General features: G+C 33.2%; 2 protein-coding genes across 2 annotated transcripts; one reads left to right on the plus strand and one right to left on the minus strand.

The window, feature by feature from the left end:
* Window positions 1–1,725: 1,725 nt before the first annotated feature.
* LOC148619240 (uncharacterized) lies at window positions 1,726–4,407 on the minus strand. The gene is made up of 3 exons (XM_088578923.1): window positions 4,191–4,407; window positions 3,579–3,671; window positions 1,726–2,534 (listed from the first exon to the last, which is right to left on the minus strand). Exons 1-3 carry the CDS (start codon window positions 4,360–4,362, stop codon window positions 1,909–1,911), a joined length of 891 nt encoding a protein of 296 aa, XP_088435049.1. The 5' UTR covers window positions 4,363–4,407; the 3' UTR covers window positions 1,726–1,908.
* Window positions 4,408–9,396: 4,989 nt separating this feature from the next.
* On the plus strand, window positions 9,397–12,410 carry LOC148619241 (uncharacterized). The gene is made up of 3 exons (XM_088578924.1): window positions 9,397–9,604; window positions 10,441–10,515; window positions 11,659–12,410. Exons 1-3 carry the CDS (start codon window positions 9,439–9,441, stop codon window positions 12,294–12,296), a joined length of 879 nt encoding a protein of 292 aa, XP_088435050.1. The 5' UTR covers window positions 9,397–9,438; the 3' UTR covers window positions 12,297–12,410.
* Window positions 12,411–20,757: the final 8,347 nt, after the last annotated feature.

Raw genomic sequence — 20,757 nt, forward strand, 5'->3', positions numbered from 1 at the left:
ATGTATTATGAATAATATCAACGGTAAAATGTTTGAACAATTTGATCGAAGATATCTGAAAAATTGACCATACCCATTACTGTTGTACATTCCTCACAAATGAACAAAGCTATCAGATGTGCGCTTAGAACAGATAGATATAAGATACGAAACAATACAACTCTCAGTGACGGATCAGCTGGAGGGTACATTTGGCACATCTCCTTTTCATTGGAGAATTTATCATTTTCATGTGTAAAATCGACATAAATGTCAAATAACGCCCCCTTTTCCCGAAGAACCCCGGCTAGCACCACTCTTTATCCGCCCACGGATCCTTACTCGGTACAATAGGTTGACTTCCTGTCAGACTGTCGGGCTCTCAGTGCTGCTAAGATCAAGGTTAAATATCTATGAGGAAGGCCTACATCATTTCGGTTGAAAGTTCATTCAGTGCATATAAAGAATTACAGAGTGTACTCTTGAAAGTAGCTTGCCGAAACTACGCAGACTTTTTGTATCGCGCTAGAACTCTAACAAATAGGCTTCTGGAACAGAGTTATGTTGCTACAAGATTGAAGTCATCACTACAGAAGTTTTATGGCCGTTATCATGAACTCGTGGATCGTTTCGGGTGTTTCTAGAAAAGCAGAGGACGCTTACCCTACCGGTGCACCTGGTCCATGCTCCCAGTTTTTAGTGGAGTCCGAGTTGCTCATTTACTTTTGTTACTTTGTATGTATGATTTTAGTTACTTATGTTCTTTGTTGTGTATGTCTGTTTTCCATGTCTGGTCTTTGTCCCTGGATTACATTCTTTTGATTACCGCTATAACCTTGCTTCCCTTGATTACTCTTGTTCACTAATTACTTTTTTCGTTGAAAAAATGTACACGTATCAGCTTTTAGATAGGGTTATAATTTGTACTGCATCGCGTTGTTTTGTTTGTGTGTGGTTTTTTTTTTTGCACTAACAAGCGCTGTTATGTACACGTTTTTATCTCCCAACAAGCATGCTTCCCACTTTTACCATAAACCCTTCATATATCATGGTCATATCTTTTTTAATCATTATAATTACATGTATATGTTTATTCATTTTTAATAAACAGACAGGGGCGGATACAGTGATATCCAGGCTATTACTTGATCATTAGGGGGTGACGAAATTTCCCACCGCAAAATTAAACAATGTCCAACAAGAAGGGGGAGTTCCAACACCCGGAACTTCCCTCTGGTTCCACCAGAAGCTCAAAGTCCCTTTTTTACAATTATTCTACATCTTCCAATGACCATAGTGCTACCAGTTTCTTGTAGGACCTGAATCTGTTATTTTTTCCAGATTTGTTTTGATATAATTTTGTTATTACTCCTCACACTTCTTTACCTATTTGTCACTGTAAATACTTAAATGCTCAATTGTGAAAACACTGTTTTTTCCCGTTCATATACTATGTGCCAATTCTGGATAAATTGTTTTCATGTTTTGTTTTGTTTCTGTTTTTTTGTTTTTAGTTTTTGCTAGATTTTTTAATGATAGTTTTATCTTACTGCTTGTTGAATTTGCCTATACCAAACTGAGATGATATGCATTATTAATGGAACTGTTTGATAGGTCTTGGTGTCTCCATTGCATTCATTTAAATCTTATTTGCTTTTTACCGCTTTTTGTTTTGTGTTGTGTCTTTTTCTTTTGTTTCACCCTCCTTCTCGCTCTCAAAATTTCAATAATAAAAACAGACACGTATTTTAAAGCTTTTTTGTTTATTTTATTTTATCAGTTAAGATCACAGACATCATTGTATAATGGTTCTCGCTTCACGGAGCAGATCGACTAGAGCGCTCTAGTTGAAGACATGTATGATTACGATGGAATAAAAACATATGGAATTTTAATGTTCTTTAAAAAAAAACTTATGTTCTAAATCATTTATCCTTTTCTATTTTGGGTGTATACTGGAGCAGGCTGGACGTATCGGTATTTTCCGTAAACAGGTGCAGGAGCGGCTGCTACGTAAGCAGCACCAGCTGGTCCTCGTGGTCCAGGGGCACCGGTTATTCCTCTATCTCCCTTCATTCCTGGGTATCCCTGAGAACCCTGTGGTCCTTGGTCCCCAACTTCACCCTGTGGACCTTGGGGTCCAGCTGGACCTTGTTCTCCTGGTAAACCTGTTGGTCCGACCTCTCCCGTTGGTCCCTGTTCTCCTGGTAATCCCATATCTCCCTTTGGTCCCATGGCTCCTGGTGCACCAGGCAATCCTGGGTATCCTTGGTCTCCCTTCTCACCCTGTTCTCCTTGTTCTCCTGGAAGTCCTTGTTGTCCTGGGAATCCCTGGTCTCCCTTTGCTCCCATTGGTCCCTGTGGTCCCATTGGTCCTGGGGCTCCTGGCATGCCAGTCTCACCGACTTCTCCTTGTGGTCCTGGGGCACCAGTCAATCCTTGAGCTCCCGGGGCCCCTGGCACTCCAGGTGCACCCATTTCTCCCTTGAATCCTGGGTATCCCTGAGGTCCTACAGCTCCTTCGGATCCCCTGTTTCCCTTGGGGCCTGGTGCGCCTGAAATACAGAGGAAATCAGAGAAATTGTTATTTTCAATTTGAAGTCAAAACATTATTCAGTTGAAGTATGAAGCTGAAAGTATGAGAATGTGTAAACCATTATAAAGGTCTATCATAAAATTTACTATTCAAAATAGCGTGAGTTAGGTCTGAGGAAGGGGTGGTCATTCACCCATATCGAGGTTATTGTACATGTACCGCCTTATTTGGGGAGGAGGGGTCGATGAATTCATACTTATCACAAAAAAGGAGAATTGAAATGTTTGATTGTTTTTATCAGTACATGTATTTGGTAAGATCCTGTTGCCACCAAAGGGACCATCCATGGTTGTTGACAGTAAAGTTGATGCTAGGCACTTGATGTACAGGGGACCAGAAATATTAAATATTTGTTTCTTGTCAATAGCTGGTGAATAACATTAAGTGTAGGTAAAATACTTTCATAAAGTGATACTTAATTGCGTAGAAAAAGGGGATTATATTTTGTGATTACCTAACCCATGTATTAGCAAAATAGTTTTTCAAGCATCAATTTTGCATGCAAGCAATGATTACTAGTATATCAATGTTCAAACAAATCACAGCGGTTTAAGGGAAAGCAATATATCACAATCTAAATATTTATGGAACCAAACTGAATAAATTATAGAAACTCCGTTTATTATTTCTTCTTAAATGCAAGTACAAAAATACAAATCATATAAATATTGCAAATTTCGGCATGCTGTTAACATGGTTCAAGGAGTAACCTCTCACCCGCAGCATTAGAACCACATATTTAGGAAGTGTAAGATCCAAAATTAAATACATCTGCAATACTCAATACCAAAGTTCTATCATGTGTAATACACGAAATGAAGTCCCAATATTTTTAGCGCTTTTGAAGTTTTGACACTGCAATTTTCGGCAAATAATTGACATTATTGCAAAAAGAAGAAAGAAACCATTGTCGACAGCAGAAATGAGATTTATGTTATGGTAACAGTCGAAACACTTATCTGAACGACCGTTTTGTACCAATGAATGATATAAATATTCTTACCTGGGGCACCAGAGGGTCCTGGAGGTCCTCTGTAGTAGGCGACGGGGGCAGCTAAGGCATAGGCACCAGATCTCTTCTGTCTTCCGACCTCATCTGAATTGAAAAAAATAAAATATAGAAGAAAAGCAAAGCTTGAAATACTGCCACAAGTTTGCCACCACCACCCATATCGTATAACAATAAGCTTCAGTGTAAGGAATACAAATGGATTATAAAACAATTGTCTCGATTAAATAGGGAGCCTTGTGTTTCATATAAAACATTCGGGTAAAATGCTTTTGAAATAACGGTCATGCTAAAAAATGTAAACAAATAATAAGGGATGTAAGGTTTCGCAGGGAGAAATCACATAATAAATTAAAAAATAAAATTGTTTTTATTTAACATTAAAAAACAAAACAGAACGGTAACAAAATTAAAAAAAAACAAAACCAACATTATTTCTATTTTATAAAAGCAACTAACGCTCAAAGCAAGTCAATTCTTCTAAAATAATTTTCTAGTATAGTCACAAAACATAATCTGACGTTGAATTTATTAGCTATCCTGAAAATCTCAACAAAGCCATTAGAACTTTGTCTGAAAATGTTCTTTATAAACAACAGTACATACCCTCATCGTCTACTACGGCCTTCATATCCTTAACGTCTTCCTGTAACTGTTTAAAAATTCCCCTGAGGTTTGACAATTCCTCCTCTAAGCCTCGAACTTGAGCGGAACATGATGTGTCTGGCGCCGCATACGCGGACGCTAAGCACAAGCAGAGTAGACCGATAACCTTCATGATGTTTCTGTTTGCTATGAGCCGGAGACTGATTTGGCTCTGCACGAGCTAGAGCTTTTAAAGTGGTCATGTTTCGTGGCTTCGTGTGGTTGGCTGTCAATCTTGGGAGATACTTCTTCGGGAAGTTTCAAAAGGGAAAACTGCCTAATATACTGCAAGGCAAGCATAAAGTTCTCGGATGTCTGGGGTTCTCTAATGTTTTACGGTCATTTAGCTTCAGTAGATAACTGTAATAAAAGAATAATGAGATAAACCCAGAGCTATCTGATGCATTTATTTAAATCTTTGTACTCTTTTGACAACAAAACATTTTATGTTGAATTAATTGAAACATCGATTTTTGAATGACGCTATCTTAATTAAAATGATAATGTCTTTAATCAAATAAATAATCCGTATCGTCGTTTTGCTTAATTCTGTACATCCCTTTTTCTTAGAAGTTTTCTTTTCATAGTAATACAAGCAAAGGTGTGACTGCTTGCATATGGGTGCAACGCCATAATTATTTCATTGATAACAGAAATAATATTTTCTAAATTGTTTTGAAAACTTTTCCTTTGAATCTGTCGTTTATTCGAAAGTATGATTTGTATTTCATTACCATCATCAGTTTTAATTTGTTTTGTATCTCTATAAAAAAGGTAACAGTATATATATTTGTGGAAACTGACACAAGCCAGTAACATTGTGACCAGCATACATATCGAACAACAATAATTGTTCCTTGTTACAAACTTAAAAGAAAATGCACTCAGTAAACATTCACTTGACCAAGGCAGTCTTATACAGATCAAATGAAAACTTACTCTAACATTACACATTATATCCTAAATATTAAGATACACAAGGAATGAGAGTGTCAGTTTTTCTTTTATTAGTGAATGAAAATATGACGCCTTAACAAAAACAAATCAAAATAATTATGGTTATCACTTTGATAATTTGATTCAAGAACAAACGCATGTTATATATGATTTAAATGAAACCAGTCCAGTCAATGTTGCTTTCGCCACTTTCCATATATACAAGACTCACATCAGTGTCAAGGCCAAAAAAAAAAAAATAAAACGGTTTCGAGAACCTCACTGCGTAAAAAAGTTTTTAAAGGCTTTATCTATTGAGACAATATCCGAAACAACAAATGAAGTGATTCTTTTATTCTTTTATATAAATGCACCCAGTACTCGAAAGATCCCTTATTCTGAAGTGTGAAGGATGATCTCTGGATTCGAATTTTAAAAAAATGTGTATTATTCTATATGTTTTGTTTTAAATAATTACAAACGTCATAACAACATTGTTAAAGCATATCGAAAAGCCAAACTAAAGAATTTACGTGTACACCATACCAAACTATAAGATTTCAAAACTCTTTGTTCGGTGTGCTGATGGTGGACCAGAGGGTATTACTAGCCCGGTAGCCGGAATTATATGATAGATACTTTACCGATAACTACTGTTGTTCCCAATAGCGCAGCTATTTTTTTTTCTTGTTTTGCACATGGTAAACCTTCTCAGTGCAGGATTTGGTTTCCTATTTAATTCCGTTTGGTTACGAGCACTGACACTCATTGGATCTTCGTATTTATTTGTATCTTATAGTTCTCATTAGCAGTTACTCTTTAAAACAATTTCAAATAATTAAATTGGTATTTTTGTATTTTTGCATGATCTTCAAAAAAAAAGTTCTGGCGGGTTTCATCAATATAGATTAATCAAGCCTCTGGATAAGTCTTTATACAATCAGTGATCAAATTTGAATGGTTTGAGAAATGTAATGCGTGTTGATTTTTTAGGGCGAATAATGAAATCTGCTTAATATCGGTGAGCATTGAAATAATTGGGTCAGATGAAAAACGACCTCCTTATCTTCCAAAAATGTCCCAAAAAAAAATGTCAATTCAACTACATGTACTTAAAACAAAAACAATCGAGCCCATTTTTGCTTTGGAAATATAGATTAAAATATTTGTTGTCTGATTCTTTATCGTTATACTCGTATTTTTTCTTTTTGATAAGTAAGTTTCTTACTCGTAAAATTAATGGGTGAAAAAGATTTAATAACCTTATCACTTGGAGTTTGCATTTTTATACACTTCTGGTAAAACTAGAGATAAACTCCATTGTATTCCGACAAAGCGAAACTGAAGAGCTCTGTTTTCTTTGATTAACTATATCAGTTTACTTGGTTCAACACAAAAATAAGCACCACCTGTAAAAATGGCTTTTTGATTCACTGTACATATGAGATTAAACATATATCTTCTTCACGACTGATATGCAAGTTAGATTATTTTTTAAAAAGAATCCAATATCAAAGATTTTCTATTTTTAACTTTTTAAATTTGAATGTTTTGTTAACAATTTGAACATTTTCCTATCATAACTGACTGTTATGCAATAATTGTGATATTGTAGGAGATCATATGTCTCCAAACCATTAGAATTGTTTGGAACAATGTCAGGAAAAGGTGTAAATAAACATATCGTCCAAACCCAATCTTTATATTGTCTAGACTTAAGTTCGTAAATGAGTATCGTTATTCATCAATTTAAAACACGGTACTGCATTAACTTCACGAATTAATTTTGGTAAATGCAACCATTGTATGAATGTTAAGTTGATATTTAGTGTTTGTTTTAGATATAACAGCTAAAAGCAATATGTAAGAAATGATGACATAAATTTTGTTTACTTGGCCATTACAGCTTGATGTTACTTGAACAAGTTGAACCAGTTATTAACTACAGAACAATATTAAAAGACAAAAAGTTTGAAGACTTCATGGCTAATTGTGCTTCTGCCATATTATATTTACAAAAAAATCCGGTAATTCGAACAGAGAAATAAAAGTGCCGTTGAAAGTTCTTGCTACAAGAAGGACGATGTTATGAATGACATACCCTAATGACAGCAACTGAGCTGACAAGAAGAAGAAAATGTGGAACATGAGATTTAAAAATTTATGCATATAACAAAACGCAACTCACGACAAATAAAAAAAAATGATTGGGTTCAAAGAGGGGACTAAAAAACAATATTATCAAAATATAATTTTATCCAGTTTTCGAACTTATATTAAGGGTAATTTTAATAAATTGTTTTGTATAGTGACTATAACTGCTATAGACATTAAGTCGTCTATAGATTCGTCTGTCTATCTCAATTATGTTTTTTTGGGTAATTGTTCTCTCTGACATGAAACGTGCATGGCGTTTCATTATGATCAAACTAAAATACAAGAAGACATGGAGGCATTAACCCTTATTGATTCAAACTGCTATTGTGTTGTTTGTTTATTTGTTTGTTTGGTTATTTTTTGTTGTATTTTTGTATTCTTGGTTTTGTTTGTCTCATTTCCTTATTTCGGACCACCTAAATACATGTAACGACAAAAACAAATGTCATTAAGACAATATAAAAATGCAGATAGAGGTAAAACAATATTTATACAAAATGAAAATGTGAGTTCAGAAATTAAAAAAAGAAAAATAGGTATTAAAGTATAAAAGTGTAACTGCAATTGAATGCAATACATACTTGAAGACATGCAGATGTCGTGCGTTTGTATGAAATTAACTGAAAAAAACACAGACAAACAAACAAACAAAAATAAAACTAAGCTTAACTAAAGATGGGAAATATTACTTCAGTTTAAAAGCTGCAAATCTTGAAAATCAGACATAAAACTGTACAAAATAAAAAAAAAAAGACTTTATTTCTAGCAATGAATGCAGCATACCCCGTTTTTCTTTGTCTGTTATAAAATGAATCCTAATTAGTTATAGTTTCCTATTTGTTATTACAAAAAGAAAATACTAGAATTTGACAAACAAGTTAGTTTTTAGCACTTTGGTAAGAAGCACGAACAGACTTTCGACATTGTCATGGAAGAATAACAGTGAAGTATTTTAATTTAATTCCAAATCAAGAATTCAGAAAGAATGTATGTATCACTATCAGTATGGCGATAACCTAGATATGTAGCACTGAGTCATTGAACACAACTATCTTAGCATTTCATTTACATTTGTAATTTTATTATATACAAATCACTAGTTTGGCACTACTTCTTTGGCCTGTATTGGAGTTCAGAAAACATATAATAAATCGAAAATGATATAGAAACAAAATAAACAGTTTGTGAAAAAGACAATTTTACTGCTGTTAACAAACCAAGAGAAAGCATTTGGAGAACGTAATTACACCTCTAAAAGAATTAAACGAGAAACAAAATTAGAAATGATTAATAAGCATGAACAAAATTATTGCATCTCATACGCAAATTCTATTTCAATTCTTTAAGTTTCACCAGCAAAATAAAAACAAAATTCGTTTGTTTAAGTATACTTCGGAAACTGTCAATCTTTATAAAGCGAAATCATTCAAGTTATTTCAGTTCTAAGATCAAATATTTATCAAATAAACCAGTCAAAAAATGGTTATTAAGGTTTGAAGAAAACATTTAATGTGGACATATCTTTATTGACATTCGCAACACAAAATGTTCTTAAATGAAAGCGTTTTCAAAGCAACATTTGATTTCACGTGAGAATAAAGAAAGCAAGCATGAATGCAAAAATAATACGACGCATTATGAACACGCTGAATTTCCCAAACATGATATAAAACACAAATAGCTGCAAAAATAAATGGTTAAAGCCATTCTTTATTTTAATTATGAAATTTGCGCTATTCTGTAGCAAATAGTGAGGCAGACACATCTCAGATCTTGAAAGTTTTGTATCTGTGGAAAGGCGTCATCCTGCATTAACGGAAAGGCGTTGACCTACAGACCTATTAGTCCTTTATTTGATCCTTTCAGATTTTTTTTTTAAATGTTTCAAACAATTAGATCCGAGTTCTGCATCAGTTGTAATAGAATCAAAGAATTACCATTCATGAAGCGTATTTTGTTTCACAACAGTTCCTGAGATATATCGAAGAAAACACTTTTGAGATATCCCCTTTGTTCACGTGCAACCCACCTACCAACCTTTAACCTGAGTGGAATATCATATAAAAGAAAAAGAGAATCCTGTTTGCTGGTAGCCAAAGACTCAGAGTTCAGCAAAATGAAGATAGTCCTAGTTGTTATTTGTGCGGTTGCTGCATGTGTTGCCGCCGATTGGCAAGAGGACCTGGAAAGAATTCGCAGAGAAATAGCGGATTTAAAAGAGAAAACTCGCCAACTCAGGGAAGACATTAATGAAATAACTGTTTCCGTAGATGAAGAAGAAGGTAAGAGTACATAAGTTTTAATTACATCCTGTTTAGATTTTGATTGTTTTCAGTTTGTTGTAAAGAGTATGCATTTTTTTTTTAAAATTGGTGGATATGATTAGGCATACCTGTGAAATGTAAATAAAAAAACGTTATCTCAAATAAATTTTTTGGGGCTTATTTTAAACTCGCAGGGACAATTTTAAAGTATAAATAACGAAAAAAAAATATTTCATGATTATCATTTGGTAAAAAAATATATCTACTCTTTACTCTAATTATAAATTAAAGATATGGTTCAATATACAACATGTATGTTAGATCAGTAGTAAATATGGTCAGTCCACACTTTATTACTTAAGTTGCAAAGAGTAATCAAGGGAACCAAGATTCTAGCGGTAATCAAAAGAATGTAATCCAGGGACAAAGACCAGACATGGAAAACAGTCACACACAACAAAGAACATAAAATAACCAAAATAATACGTACAAAACAAAAAAAGTAAATGAGCAACTCAGACTCCAACAAAAATGTGAGCATGGACCAGGTGCACCGGTATGGTAAGCATCCTCTACTCTTCTAGAAACACCTGCCGATCTGCTCATAAAGGTCAAGTTCTGGGTAGACGAAAGAGGAAAGGAAAACTATGACACATTGAACAAATCGTAATTGTAAAGCTTCATTATTTGTTTTATTTTTTTTAAATACACATGTCAATCTTCAGTTTTAAAAGATCTAAGTGGACTTATTACAACGATACAAAAATGCACAACACAGCGACATGATACATCTTACGGCGTCAACATGAAGACAAACAACACTGCTTAAATTTTAATTGATTTTTTTTGTTCAGAGGACTCTCAGGGACATAAACGCGTGAAGAGACATAGCTACCTAAGAGGAGCTGCAGGACGTCCAGGCAGACAAGGTAAGACAAACTGACCCAATATTATTTCACGTGCGAACGGGAGTAATATGATAAATAGAAAATAATTTGTGTGAGTAATTGGTGTTGCTAATGCTTATTTAAGTAAACAAAATATTTTATAAATGTTTTAACGTTAATTTTGAAGTAAAATATTGACTGTCCTAAGCACTAATTATTTTTATTTGAGATAGAAAATATTTCATTTACATCTCTATCAGTGTGATCTTTTTAAAACAAAGTCACAATCTTATATGTTGAATACCCTTTTTAAAATTCGTCTATTTGTTTTACATATGGCTCTTCCGCTTTTGTAAAAAAGGACTAAATGCCCTGCAAATTGTCAATTCAGACCCAGTAAATGCAATAATGAATCATGGAGTTGACCTAAATTGTTTCTTAATTGAAACCAAATGATATTCCATTCTGTTCTCTATCCAGATATGTCAATAAATTTGCAAATGACATCCACCATGGAACATTCTTGGAGATACTTCAAACACTTTCTTGTTTTTGTATAAAATGATGGTTTTCGCAACATAATCAAGCCTTATTTTGATAAATGTCGTATCTGAGTCTAATCGGACATGATATCGATATTTATGAGAGTTTCAGCTTATCATGAAAGTTTACCAAAATGAAAATAATCGATAACGATAAAATTGTTTTTTTCCCTAATATACAAAACATTTATGCTGACAATTCTTTACATTTGTTTAGGCTACTTCAAATTATTTACTTGTTTTCGGTCCCATGCATGATCAATCAATTTTTAAAGCAGCAAATGTATTTCTCAAGATTATTTTCCCCGCTTTTACTTCGAGTCACTTTTCACAATATGAAATGTTAAAAAAGTCAAGCACATTTTTGAGAAAAAATGTTCTTCATAAAAAAGAAACAAAATTAAAATGTAGCTGGCTTGCACCAAATTTTTCTTGACAATACTGGAAATGCAAGAAAAGGTCCTTTCTACAATTACGTTGTTTTGTTTCTTTATTTCTTATTATTTTTGGAAAATAATTAATTAAAAGACAATTTCCGTTATTTATGAGATAAAGTTGATTACTGCTCTAAGGAAGATTTTGTGGACATTAAAATATTTAAAAGCTATGAGCAGATATTCCTATATATTTTAATTTATTTCAGGAAGAAAGGGAGAGGCCGGTGATCCAGGAGCACCTGGACCACGAGGTGCAGATGGATATCCCGGACATGTGGGTCTTGAAGGACCTCCTGGTATGAATGGCCCACAAGGACCACCTGGCGAAAGCGGTGAAGCAGGTGTACCCGGTGAAAAGGGTCTACAGGGAGCTCCAGGCATAGTTGGCCCAATGGGACCACTTGGAAACCAAGGAGACAAGGGAGAATTTGGATTCCCCGGCTACCCGGGACCACAGGGACCTACTGGAGTTCCTGGAGACAAAGGTGTTGCCGGACTTATTGGAGCACCAGGGTTGTCTGGACCACAAGGACTTCAAGGACATACCGGATACCCAGGTTATCCAGGATACAGAGGACCACAAGGCGCTCCTGGTGTTCAAGGACAACCCGGACCACAGGGTGCACAAGGTAACAAGGGAGTGACAGGAGCAATGGGCCAAATGGGACCCCCAGGTTACCCAGGCGTCAAGGGAGATACAGGTGTCACCGGTGCACATGGACCACGTGGCCCAAGCATTGCCTATGCAGCACCAACTTACTATGCTGCCCCAGTGGCACAATACAAAACAGCCCCAGTGACACAATACAAAACAGCACCTGCACCTATAAACAAGAAAGGATAAAGTAATTAAAGGACACATTATGCCTAAGAAGATCTCGCTGATATTGGTGTCAAAATCAAAGGAAATAAAAAGTTGTAAAAGATATTTTGGCTAAAATAAAAGTTTGCAAAAATAGTTCATTTGTTGGTTCATAACAACATTATTTTCCAAATTCATTTGACAAATCATGAACCAAGTGATAAGAAAACATACATCAAACCCGTTTAAGTATTAAATAATTTATTAGTAACTACACAATCAAAATGCACAGTATAATGACTATTATTTACAATTTGCACACAGAAACAGTACAACAAAACGGTCACAGGTAACCACGCCTCCCCAGTCTTCTTAAAATACGGCAAAAAATAAAGTGTATAGACTTATAAGACGCAAAAGCAAAAACAAACATTAAAGCACCAGTTTCAATGTTTAACTATTTTAAAAGAACTCTAGAAAGTTTAACTTGTTTCAATCAGTATCAAAGAACAAAGACCAGAATTTCAAAATGTTTGTAAAATGGGTAATTATTTTTATACATACAAAGAGAATAGGTATGGTTATTATGTCAAAGCAACAACAACCCAACCTAAATGAAAATGTCAACCCAAGTTCACCTATTGGTTTTAGATGAACGAGGAAACCTTCACACCACAAGACAGGCTGCAGCTGGCCCCAAAACATCATTATACACAGGTACAATGAAAGAGTTGCTCCTGTATACTCAATTAACATCAAAATAAACTAAATGTGAAAATGAAACAAGGTATACAGAGGCCAGAAACTCCTGACTTTGGACAGGCGGCGAAATACGCTCCAATTGAACAATTAGGGGACAGTAAGCTCTTTCAGAATCCATACAGTGTCTGGTGTCCCTATAAAAGTTCTTTATTTCTGACTTGTGATGATCAAATATAGATCACAATAGGAGACAAGGTACACTAAAATAAAGAGCCGGATAAATGGATTTTGCGGTTTGCTGTTTCATTCAAACGAACACATAGTACATATATATGAATAATATAGTTTTTTATGTTAGTAAAACAGTTCCCTTCCTCTCCTTGTTTAATATGTGTGTAATGTAAAAAAAAAGAAATTCGAGTATTATTAATAAATTTAAATACGTGAATTCTAAATTATGATTTTTATTCATTGATTATATATGAATGCTGTATCCTAGGAGTACTTAAAAACGAAACAACATAAACCCAGGCGAAACATGTACACATGTATTATTATTATTGATTTACTCATGTGTGCCTTTAATTTACAGACGTTTCTATTCCTGGCAAGCAATTGTATTAAAGACTGCAAATGCAAATGTCGATCGATATCTTCATACTTTTGAGTTTGAGATAATTCATTTTCTACTTAGGTAAAATACAATGTATTGGTATGAGTACAATGATTTCGATTTTCTATTGACTAAAATATTCCATTAATAAAAATGCCATTGAAATATTTTAATTTTTCAGCTCTTTCCCTGCATGCATAATAGTAATTTGATACATTCCTACGGTAAATTGATCTTTAAAACATTTTAATTAGTTGTATTTTTTAATAGTACCTGTACGTCAATTTCAATATTTGAAACAATACCACTATAGGTATTCATTAACAGTGTACTAAAAAGCATAAAGAGTTTGTTGTACATTACATCATCGGAGGAACAACAAAATGTCTAACTAGAAAAAAAAATCAGTCTTTTAAGATGTGTTTAAATTAATTTGATATGAAATAATCAAATCAATGGAAGGCTAATTAACGTCTGAACATCATGTTAATCATAGTTTTAATAATACATTAAATAAAGCACTGAAACATTGCTAAAGGCATCTTTATATGTATATAACATATACAAACACAAGTCAAACTTAGAAACACATGTTCTAAAACTTCTATATAACATTAATAACAAAAATGTAAACAACATACATTAGAATAAATCTACAGCTGTCAAAAACAAGATTTGATGTCTGAAATTCATATAGTTCTGTTCCTAAATCAGTAATGCGGTGCAAGTTAGCAATAATTGTTGACAAATTGCTAGATTTGAATGAAAACTTTGATATTTTATGTTTATTGGTGTTGGTATTTAGCTGGATTATGGTATAAAATATCTCAATTCATCTTAATTTAAAGAAATGGCAATTTCGTCAAGAAAATTAATGATATCATTTTCCTTTTTTTATTTTTTTTTACATTTCATTGCAAGTAGTATAAAGTAAACACTGATAGATCCACTGAAAAACGACTAAATAATTTGCAAGAATTGTCAAAAGATAAACAAGGTATTATTGTTGAATCTGGCATTTGTAAATTTTAAATCTACTACAATGTAAAAAAGTTTGATTTGCCATATTCATTCTTATAAAATTGTTATACTATCAACAAGTTCGACATTTGTGTTATTTATGATACAGCTTTTGTGTCGTGATATGAAAACGAAAACAAAAGTTATTCATATAAAACTAGTTCATGAAGTGCATAAATACATTACAAAGAAAGCATTTCTTAAGCCATAGAGTACATGCAATATCAAATGAAATGCTGGGTTTTGAAGAAAAAAAAACAAACGGCCAAACTGATAATTGCACACGGTACTAATTTTTTGCATCTTAGTATTCAGTAATGACAATATCGATCGATATTTGACGAGGATTATAATTAAACTAGTTTACTATTCACTTTTCAATAGTGAATAGTGAATAGTTAACTGTACTCCAACTTCAGTCCGGTTTAATCTTGTGGGTGAACAAAAAGTGCACGTTGTTTCACTCTTTGCTCCAAGACAAGGACGAATTAAGGATATGGTCGGGGTTATCGTGTCAACGACGAAAAGACCAATGAACAATTATCATGATTAATCATATTAAGTATATTCTATATATTTCTATTTAGCGTATTCACAAAGATACGACTCGTAAACAACTTTTTTTTACTTTTTTTTTTAAATTCGATAAATGTTGTGTCAATACTTACCGGTGCAAAGTTGCATATCCAATACTTACTGACGTTAGTCAGTTTCACATCCAATACTTACCGACGTAAGTCGGTTTCACAACCAATACTTACCGACGTAAGTCAGTGTTCACCGATGGAAGAGTAATCAAGGGAACCAAGGTTATAGCGGTAATCAAAAGAATGTAATCCAGGGACAAAGACCAGACATGGAAAAACAGACATACACAACAAAGAACATAAAGTAACTAAAATCACACATACAAAGTAACAAAAGCAAATGAGCAACTCGGACTCCACTAAAAACTGGGAGCATGCTCCGGTTTAAAATTACATAAACGCACACGTATTAGAGTTCTTGGCAATTTGCGTAGTACAAAGAACACCCCTATGAAATATTTAACGACAATTAATCATATTGTAGTGAAACTTTCCTCAAAATTCGTTGGAAACATATCCACTTCTAAATCTGTAGTAAAAATGAATACGAAACGCGGCAGTGCACTGATTGATCATTTCAAAATAAAGTAGTTATCGTCCTTTGAACAGATTTAACAGATTTTTCTGTTGTTAAAATAAACGAAGTGGATATACTTGTAGACAACTTTAATTGATTTTAGAAGGTGCTTGAAGTGAGTTTTCATTTTATTGAGTAACTTGTTTCTAAACTCTTCTTTTTATAATTAAATGGATTATATCAATTAAACAATTATATTAAGAGTAATCAAGGGAAGCAAGGTTATAGGGTAATCAAAAGAATGCAATCCAGGGACAAAGACCAGACATGGAAAACAGACATACACAACAAAGAACATAAAGTAACTAAAATCATACATACTAAGTAACGAAAGCAAATGAGCAACTCGGACTCCACTAAAAACTGGGAGCATGGACCAGGTGCACCGGTAGGGTAAGCGTCCTCTGCTTTTCTAGAAACATAATACCATTCACGGGGCATAGTTAAAATCCAACATCACCCAAAGAGAGATAACTCCAATTAAATTGTATTGGCTTTTAACTATCTTCTATGAAATTACTACGCGGCCAAGCGACAAAAAAAAAAGAATAGTTAGGCGTCTCGATTTACCAGTCCGACAATATTTAGCTGAAAATTAACACTTAAAATGTTTGAAATATTATTCATTTTGGATATCGGTGAAATATTTAAAGTTTAAAAGAGAATCACTCATTAATTTGAAGAAAGCATTTCCGTCCGTGAAGTTATCTGCCGGAAGCCCTTTTGTCATTCTTATACTTACAATACTCGAAGCCAATCGCGTGACTTCGGAGTAAAAAAGGTTAAATGATACCGGACAACCAGCTTCGGGACATTATTCCCGCGTCAAAAATCAAGTTAAACATTTTTTCATACATTCCTCTTAATTGATTAATGGTTGATTTTATATGCTCATTTACAATTTTGTCTTCACCCAGGCTTTATCATAACATTTCAGATTTTTTACACATTTTAGGATCTCGTCTTGGGAAATATATTGATTTATTTTTTTCCCTTTGTGTTTACTGATTGATTTTCTGTATTTAGTATGTTTTCTTTTTCCGAGTCATCGCTGTTAAGACTTTTGAAAAAAAAATACAATAAATCAATTTCAATTTTAAGTTGTTTTCTTTTGGATCTTTCTTAGAGGAATCTGTTAATTTGTTTGATATTTTCTGTATATACTTCTCATACCCCTTGTCTGCAATAATCATATTAGGTCAGTTTTGAATTGTGTTATTTGCCTTATATATATATATATATAGGCGGTATATAAACCACACCAAAAAAAGTCTTACACTTTCGGAAATTTTGTCTGGCAGTCTTACAGTCTCTATCAAACCAAGGTTTATCCAACTTATTATTTCTATGATTATCAGAGCCACTATTATTTTTGTATGATAAGTTCCAAAAGTTTCTGAAGATGCATCTGTAAAAAAATACCGAATTCGTTTGCAATAAGTTCAATTGATAAATTTTCAACTATCATTACAATAGTTTGGCAACTTACTATGTTTTTACTTCTATCCTTACTCCTTCTATAGGCATTTTGGCTTCAAGATACCTTGTATAATCTTCTCTAGATTCAGAAATATAATTTACAGCAAGCTCGTTTTGGTAAAAATTTACGAAGTCATTTTCAGGTTGATTAGTTTTAAATATAGATTCTATACATTGGAACCATAGAATATATTGACTTTCGGTATTGACAGTTCAACAAAATTATCCAATGTTTCTTTAATCTCAACAATGATACCTCCTGAACGTCTGTTTTTCTTTTTCTTTTTCTATTTTTCATTTGAAATTTGTAACCAGGAAAATTTATGATATTGTCAGTTTTTTCTCAACAAAAGAAAGTATTCCATAATTCTGTATAAAATGTTTAAACTCTGGATATTGTTTTGATACCACAGGAATTCAAACACCCAATACGGAGTAAACTCGTATTTATAAGATTATTCACAATACGGTTTGAATTTCCATTTAAATTTTCACTTCTTGATTCATTCGACATAGTTTCAATAATAAATAGTACAGTTTCTATATCAGTTTGTTGATACAACTTCAAATTTTATTTCTGTACAATTATCATAAATGACTCATCAAAGTGTGTGCTTTCATTATAAAGATGTCTGAATCGTTCTTACTGGTTTCCTTTAAACTTTGGGATATTTTATCATAATATTGTACTAGATTTTCCTCATATCTTTTTTTCAAAAACAATTGCTATAAAATATTCACATGTATTAAGATAACAGTACGCGCAAGAATAAAACAAATAGTAAATTTAGTAAGTGAGCTATCAATACTATATATACAAGAAGTTTTCAAACTACTATCATACACAGAATTATCAGGATTTTCGAATTTAATAAAATCGTTATCATGCAAGTTTGTTGCGCCTGGCTGTATTAATAGGGATTTTCGGTTAATATGTTTCATTAATGTTAACATCAAGATGTTTCCTTCGATCCTTAGCTCTCGATACCACTATTAAACATGTGAGGCTAAAATCCAGATTAAAGGGTACCGGTTTAATTCATCGTCGCTTCTGTAAGAGAACAAGGAGATCAAATATGAAAGAACTTAATTTATGAGAAAAAAGGAAACAACACTTTAAAGTTTGATTATGTTATAGATAAGAAATTTGTCCAAGGTGATGGACTTTAGAAAAAGGAACAGATTGATGAAACGCAACAACTGCACCATTGTATACCCTTTATAAAAATAGTAAATAGTTACAAAGATTTCCAAAAGGTCTCCAAAATGTGTAAACATACATTGAAGGCCCCGACAACTATAGATATAGAATCCATGGTGATAGAACGGTGACACTTCTTTAAAATAAACTAAAAAGTAAAAAAAAGACACGAAAATACAATAATGACCAACATCTCCTGAGGGTGGACAGGAGCATGTCTGCGGTGGGGTTTAAATAGTTTTATAAGGCCTTAACCGCCCCTTCAATGAAAAATCAAAAGTGAACTGAAACAACAAATTAAAAACAAACCATAAAATTCACTAAGTAACATATCCAATTCTTCTTCATGGAATACCTTACAATACAACATATAGATATCTAATTAAAAAAAGCTCGCAGTTACTGAAATCTAGCTCGGAACATGTTGAATAATGACAATACTATCACAATTAGCAGCATTAGAAATAAACGATCAATATAATTTCAGTGGACTGGGTTATAATAAAGAATATACATGGAGTTGAAAATAGTATCCTTTACGAGTAAATCTATTTAGGGCAGTTGGTAAATCCATCGGATTTTGCTTAAAAGAATGTGCTTTATAGACTAGCAATACCATTTTTAATTAGAAACCTACAAGCTCTATTATATTTTGTAACGGCGAAAAAAGTAAATGTTTTAAGAATTTTGTGAAATGGTACCCCTGGTGCAAAAAGCTTTTCTGCGAGGAATCCGTTGCGTTCATTAAAATCTGACATTTTGCTACATATACAAGTTAAACGAACCAGTTGTAAAATACCACAGGAATGTGATTCGGGAACATCACCATCTAGGCTAAAAACCACTAATTCCACTTCCCATAGGCTTCTATGCTAATTTCACAATATTCAATGGCTTCTCTGGACTTTACCTTAACTTTAACCTGCAGAGGACTATATATCAGCATGATTCTACATATGTCAGCTCACAATCCTCAGAATGGCATGTGGGGTTAGCAGACTTGCAGTGCAGTACTGGTCACCGGAAGTGAAGGGTCTATAAATAGCATGGGAAATCCCAGTGTTTTCACAAGATAGGGATATATTTAAAAATCATTATGGAGATTAGGCTTCACATCACAAGAAGCAAAATGCACCTATAAAATGTACAGAAATGTTTTTCCTTTCAGAAACTGTTTAAATTTTTTTAAATAAGATGAGAACTTTTTTCACAGCATTATGAGGAACAGGGGTAATTTCTGCGTAGGACTATTTTTGCGTACGTTCCAAATGCTCATTGGTTGAATTGGTGGTCTGTAACCTAAAGAGTCACTTTTTGTCTTAGAAAAAATAAATAACTATACAGGTATCTTCCTACACACATACTGAATGCATTTGCAAAGTTTCAGTGAAATGTGACAAGCACTTTTTTAAATATTTGATTTTTAAATATAGGGTAACCAAGTTGTGCCAGCAAAAAAGTGACAATATTCTACCATACTTAAATGCATTAAATATTTGCAAAGAACTTTTTCTGCCTTTTCAAATAAAAAATATCAATTACAACTTGTTTTTTAACAATATTAATGAAGAAATAGTTTTAAAAGTAATCATTTTCTGAGAAATTGGTCTATTTTTAAAAAATTATTTCTGACATGCCTCTCCCTTTTTCTTGATCACATGTCAAAAATCCTAAATCTTTAAATTTTCACAAAAGGTGATATATTTGGCTTTAAATGTGTAAATACAGTGTTTTCACATTAAAACAGGACCAGTAAAGGGCACCTAAAGCAAAAAAAGTGCTCAATAATGGATTTTCCATGTTGCCATAGGGGAATGCTTATATGGCCTTAACCGCAGTAATGAAAGTGAGTTTTTCCTCATTTCTAACCTAATTTTTGCTCAAATCTACACAAAACTTGATTTCAAGTGCTTATTACCACCATATTTAGGTAAATATAGCCCTCAAAGTTTAATATTTGATATTTTTACTAAACTTTCTACACTTTTTACAAGATAGGACATAAAAATCAGCCAAAAAGACCAATTTTCCATAATTTGGACCTATAACTTAAAAAAATGCATATTTTGAAGGATTTTTGTAGTGTATTCCTCTCATGGCAAAGTTAACAAGATCTTCAAGTAGTTTAAAGCTATTTCAAGAAACTTTTCATTTTGCCATGGCTTCAGCTTAAGGCTAAAAACCACTAATTCCACTTCCCATAGGCTTCTATGCTAATTTCACAATATTCAATGGCTTCTCTGGACTTTACCTTAACTTTAACCTGCAGAGGACTATATATCAGCATGATTCTACATATGTCAGCTCACAATCCTCAGAATGGC

This window comes from Perna viridis, chromosome 4 (genome assembly GCF_037379345.1).
Source record: "Perna viridis isolate PV_CMFRI_1.1 ecotype Kerala chromosome 4, ASM3737934v1, whole genome shotgun sequence".
NCBI classification, from domain to species: domain Eukaryota; kingdom Metazoa; phylum Mollusca; class Bivalvia; order Mytilida; family Mytilidae; genus Perna; species Perna viridis.